This window comes from Diutina rugosa (assembly GCF_008704595.1).
Source record: "Diutina rugosa strain CBS 613 chromosome Unknown scaffold99_size9976, whole genome shotgun sequence".
Classification (NCBI taxonomy): domain Eukaryota; kingdom Fungi; phylum Ascomycota; class Pichiomycetes; order Serinales; family Debaryomycetaceae; genus Diutina; species Diutina rugosa.
Genome location: NW_022995062.1, coordinates 4,014 through 9,918, shown reverse-complemented (window position 1 = coordinate 9,918; position 5,905 = coordinate 4,014). Strand labels below are relative to the sequence as shown.

At 57.3% G+C, this 5,905-nt stretch overlaps 1 protein-coding gene across 1 annotated transcript; it reads left to right on the top strand. All coding sequences in view use genetic code 12, as the record gives it.

Moving 5' to 3' along the window:
- Positions 1-35: 35 nt before the first annotated feature.
- Positions 36-4,175, top strand: KIN2 (serine/threonine protein kinase; the record flags this gene model as incomplete). Its single annotated transcript, XM_034155535.1, has 1 exon — positions 36-4,175. One exon carries the CDS (start codon positions 36-38, stop codon positions 4,173-4,175), a length of 4,140 nt encoding a protein of 1,379 aa, XP_034014917.1.
- Positions 4,176-5,905: the final 1,730 nt, after the last annotated feature.

Genomic DNA, 5,905 nt, shown 5'->3' with positions numbered 1-5,905 from the left:
CCCCTTTCGACACCGCCACGCCCCCCGCCCCCGCGATGGACCCTGTGGCCGCCGACGCCGGCGCCACCAAACTCAACCCCAACAACCAGCCGGCGACCGCCCGGATGCTCCGGCTGGTCAGCGGCACCCTCCGCAGTCTGCGCGAGGACCAGAGCCGTGCCGGCGACTCGCTGAACGGCCTGCTGAAGCGTGAGTTGCTCCCGCCCGCTGCCATCGCCCTGCCCCAGCTCGGGGCGCCCGCGCCGCCAACGCAGTCGCCAATGGCGCCGCCAGCGCCGCCCCAGGCACCGCCAGCGCCGCCCCAGGCACCGCATCAGTCGCACCCGCCGCCGCCACCGCCACAGACGCTGCGTCAGTCCCATCAGGCGCCGCCGCAACAGCCGCGGCTGCCGCCACCAGCGCCCGCCGGTGAAGACCCGCTGTCGCCCTTGCCCATGCCGCCGCCAAAGCCGCGGCCGCCGCCCTCGCTGACCCAGAAAGACTCTCCCATCGAGAAGAAGTCGCAGCAGCAGTTCCACCGGCGCCTGGTGGGCGACTGGCACTTCATCCGCACCATCGGCGCCGGGCTGATGGGTAAAGTGAAGATGGCCTACCACCAGCAGCTGAAGGAGATCTGCGCCGTGAAAATCATCCCGCGCGCTGCCAAAGTGTACCAGCGAGCCCACGCCAACGACCCGCCGCCGCTGACCCCTCAGGAAGCGGCGCAGCGGCAGAAGGAGTTTGAAAAGGAGATCGCCCGCGATAAGCGCACCATCCGAGAGGGCGCTCTCGGCCGGTTGTTGTTCCACCCTTACATTTGCCGTCTCTACGAAATGGTGCCACTTACCAACCACTACTACATGTTGTTTGAGTACGTCGAGGGCGGGCAAATGCTTGACTATATTGTCGCTCACGGCTCCCTCAAGGAGAAGCACGCCCGCAAATTTGCTCGCGGCATTGCCCTGGCGCTCGAGTACTGCCACCGCAACAACGTCGTCCACCGCGACTTGAAGATCGAGAACATCATGATTAATGCCAAGGGTGACATCAAGATTATCGATTTTGGTTTGCTGAATTTATACTCGCCCGCGCTGCTTTTAAAGACCTACTGTGGTTCTCTTTATTTCGCTGCTCCTGAATTACTCTCAGCGAAGCCCTATACCGGTCCCGAAGTCGACGTGTGGCTGTTTGGCGTTGTCCTCTACGTATTAGTGTGTGGTAAGGTCCCCTTTGACGACCAGCTGGTGCTGGTGCTTCACGAGAAGATCAAGAAGGGGAACGTCGAGTACCCGCTGTTTTTGCTGAGAGAGTGCGTGCTGTTATTGCTGAGAATGCTCGTGGTCGACCCCAGCAAGAGAGCGCTGCTATACGAGGTGATCAACCACCCGTGGATGAATAAGGGTTACGATCACAAGACCCAGCTGTACGTGCCTCCGAGAAAGCCGTTGACACTCCCATTGGACCCGGAGATCATCAAGACGATCGCCCTGTTTGATTTGGGCTCCGTCCAGCTGATCACCGACGAGTTGACCAAGGTGTTACTGCTGCTAGAGTATCAGATGTCGTGCGAGAACTGGCACAAGATCACCGAGCTGGGGCGCGAGTACGCGCTGGCGCTGAACGCCCACTTGTTGCCCGACCCCACCGGCGGCTTCCACCCGCTCATCTCGATCTACTACCTCGTCGACGAGATGAGAAAGCGGAAGAAGGCGAAGGAGGAAGCGCTTAGAAAGCGTGAATCTAGCGCTAACGCTGCCGCTACTCCCGATCAAGCGGCGGCGGGATCAGCATTGCCGCCAGCACCGCCATCAGCACCGCCAGTGCCGACGAACTTGGAGGCCGCCGCCGCTGCCGTCGCCAATAATCTGCGCGCAATGGCCCAACCACCCATCCCTGTCGAGGCTCCTTCCACCCCCAAGATGCCTCACACCCCGCAAATGCCGACGCCGCCAGTACAGCCGACTACGAATACTCCCCCCCTCGCCACTGGCGCCACCACTGCCCCTGTCCCTACTTCCTCCGCTACCACCACCACCACCACAAACACTTCCACCTCGGGCAGCTCCACCCTACCGGCACGCCTGCGCACGCCTACCGCCGACGTCGCTTCTTCCACCACGGCGCCGATGCAGCTGCCGCTCCAGCAGATCCAGGCCCAGGAGGCCGCTTCCCGCGACACGCTGCCGCGCCCGCAAGCGTCGGCAAATACGCTGGCGTCGTCGCTGCTGGGGGCAGCGTTAGCCCCCAAGCGGCTGCACCGCACTACCGCCATTGTCGGCGCCCTGCCCGACCCCAACCGCCACCAATTGCCCACGGAAATCAACGTCATCACCTCCCCGGGTCGCGAGGGCAAGCCGGTGGCCACCACCGTCGACGCCCCCGTGTTGGATGCTCCTCCCCGTCGTCCGTTTTCACCCGACGTCTCGGATATGTTCAAGGCTCTCGACACCAACGTCGACATTGCCCCCCTCCAGATCCCCGAACCGGCTCACCTGGTCGATGTGGACCCCAGACAACAGCATTACGACGATTTGACGACGGCGCCTTCGCCACCCGCGGCTACCGTGCCTCCCGTACCTCAAGCTCCTGCCCACACTCAGCAACAGCTGATGGGCCACGGCCATTCTTCCTCCACCAGCGGCGCCAGCGAACTTGGCTCGAAGCTGGGGATCAATAACTTGTTGCGTAAGCTCTCTTCCAAGAGACAGCCGCGGGTACTGCCGCCGCCGCCGGAGTTTCTGGCTATCGGCTCCACTTCCGAACTGCCCCGCAATGACCCGCTTGTCCGCCGCGGTGTGCTGATGAAGGTCACGGCGAAAGAACAGCAAGCGCTGGCCAATTCCGCCCAGATGGACGCAAGAAGATCGCTGCTGCAAAAACGCCAACACGGCCGACTGCACCTGCAGAAGGGGTTCCATGGGTTTACCCCAGTGGAGTACTTGCCTCCTTTACCTACTTTACAAGGTCAATCTGGCTCAGGCACTGCTAGCGGCAGCCTGAGCCCACAACTGGCCCAGGTCCTGCAGTTCTCCGTCACTCCCCTGACGCTGTTGCGGCGCAAGTTCCACCCCACTGCTCGCGCTAAGCTGGTGGGCCACGTACGCAATAAGTCCCACGCCATGGGCTCTAACTATGGTGGTGGCAGCTCGGGTCCCGTGCCTCCCTTGCCCAGCGCTATGGGCGCCCAGAACTCCGATGACAACTTCATGGCCGATGCCTTTGACGATATCAACTTGAACGACGTCAACGAGCTTCCCGAGTGGCCCCACGAGGTGCCTCCGTTATCCGACGAGGAAATTATGGAACACTACCGCCAGGCCCGTCCGGGGCTGATGCCGCTGATCGAGCACCTGAAGACGATGTTTTTGAAGGGGTTCTTCTCCGTACAGACGACGCTGACGAAACCGCTCCCCGTGATTCGCTACAACATCATCCGCGTGCTTTCGAAACTAGGGGTACGGTTCCAGGAGGTGAAGGGCGGATTTATCTGCTCTCACACGCCCCTGTACCAGCCTACATCTGACGAACCGGAAGCGGAGATTACTCCCGAAGAACGTAAGCTCTATGGTGATGCGTTCAAGCTGACGCTGTCGCTGATCGACGGCACCACCGTTCACACCCCGGAGATGAAGCAAGTGCTGCGCCAGTCGCTGCTTAAACACATGCTTCTGCCCAGCGACATCCCTCAGAGCCAGCAAGGGTCGTTATCCCACCGGCTGCTGGGCTCGATGCTGGGCCACCGCCGCATGGCTCTGTTTACGAGACAACGCGATAACAACGGCCAGCCCGCGGCCCCGCCTCACACTCCCGCAGCAGCCAAGGCTCTTAGAGGCCACGGCGACGAGGTGGACTTAGCTGACGACTCCAACGAGTTCAGAGCCTACGTGCTTAACCAACCGGAGGACTCCGTCGACTCGGTGAATATGCTCGCCGTCCACGGCGGCAGCGACATGTTGGTGCTGCTGCGGATCGAGCAGCGGGCCCGCCATCACCACAGCCTGCTGGTGCTGAGCACCGGCGGCTCAGGCACCGGCAGCTCTGGCCGGGGCGTCAAGCGCACCCCTGTCAACTTCCAGATCGAGATCGTTAAGGTGCCCATTGTCAACTTGCACGCGTTGATCTTGAAGAAGATTGTCGGCAATACCTGGAACTACAAGCACTTGGCCGACCGCATCATCAGCGATTTGAATTTGTGAGCTGGCTATATCAAAATCGGGTGTTGATGGTGGTTTATAGCGTTTTATAGAGTTGGCAAATACAAATCGAACACGAATCTTGGGGAATAGGGTGGATCTTGGTCCTGATCCCTCGCGTTTCTGGTCGTGTGAGTCCTCAGGCGGCTGTGACCGCTGGTGGACTGCGTGATCATCAATCAAAATGTTATCGGCAGATAGCAATTTCAGCTGATGTTTCAATAGTGAATACTACAAAGCAATGGAGTAAGAATTCAAATGTCTAAACCTTGAAAGATATACCTTTCTCCGAGGATGTGCACTCAACTGAATTTCGTGTCGGGGCAAATTGAAGCCTAACCGGGGAATCTGCGGCAAACAGAAAGTGCAGTGACCGTTGTCACCCAAGAAATATGGGGAGACCAATCGGGGAGTACCGGAGACACTCTTGAGAAGGCGCTGACGTCACATGGACAGGGTGAACCATACAACAGTCCAGAGCCATCGACCCATGAATTAGAAATTTTTGTCGGCATGAGGAATGCCATCTACAGACACACGACGGTATCGACTGAAGCGTGTGACTCACAATCAAACTAAAGTTTTCGTTGCCTTTAATGGATTTGCTTTTAGCTAGTCGGGAATAATCGGAAGGTGCGCTAGCCCATTTCGAGGAAAGCCCTGTTTAATGGCCTTAGTATGGGTGTGCCGCGTTTGCTGCCGGCTGCTACGCCTTGGATACAGGCGTTGAATATAAGGTACGTATATAGTACGGAGTAATGCAATCTGTTAAATACCAGCTAACGCCTCTAGTTAACTTAGATTGAGTTGGCGCAGACGTCTTGGTCTTTGCTGGATAAACGCAAGTGCCGGCATTACTTCATCGATGTCCCGTACAGTTCATGCTTTTAGCGATGTGTGAAAGTTTTGCCTGCAAGAATATTTTGAGCCCTTTTGTTTACGGCTCGTGACTTTGTTGGCGAGAATAGAGCGATATGCTGGTTGAAATTTTCTCAATGCCCGAGAAGCCTATATTCAATTTGGTTCTAGGAGCATGCAGGTACCATGATTCTTGAGGTCCCTACAGGAAGTTGTCAAAGATTCAGGGCACCAACGAGCCATTTATCTGAAGGTACGATGAGGTGTTGGGGCTGTGAAGGATATTCAGATAAAGATTGACTCTCAATCATACTGGCACACAGATCAAATAGAGTGTCATCACGGCTATGTGTTTATTTGCAGCGGCACCATAAATTGGAATTTCCGACAATTCCCACCGTTATTTCCTTTGTTTGTCCTAAGGAGTCCGTCACGGATAGCTAACTAATTAGTGACGGCCAGAAAAACTATAAATAACGGGCGCCACAATTGTCCCACACCAATCCAATTATGAGCCTTTTTTCCAAATTCTTGATGTTGTTACCCATGAGCGGTCTGACCTTCCTGGCCGGCCTGGGCTTCAACGACTGCCCATATCACCTCTGCTTCAACTTCTCCCGTCCCATTCGCCTCTGCTTCAGTTTATTCCGCCCCAACAGCAATCCCAACCTCAAGGGAAATAACCCTACCAGGAATTAACTAAATCAACGGATGCCCCCCCGCAGCTCTATACTTAGCCAATGCGCTTATTAATTGGCGGGATATAGCTGGGGGGGGATCGCAACACCGTAGAAATCACAGGACCAGGGTTTCCAGCCCTAATGACACACATATTAGTTACGGAATGTTGGGGAAGCTTTTGCTCGTCAGTGGCG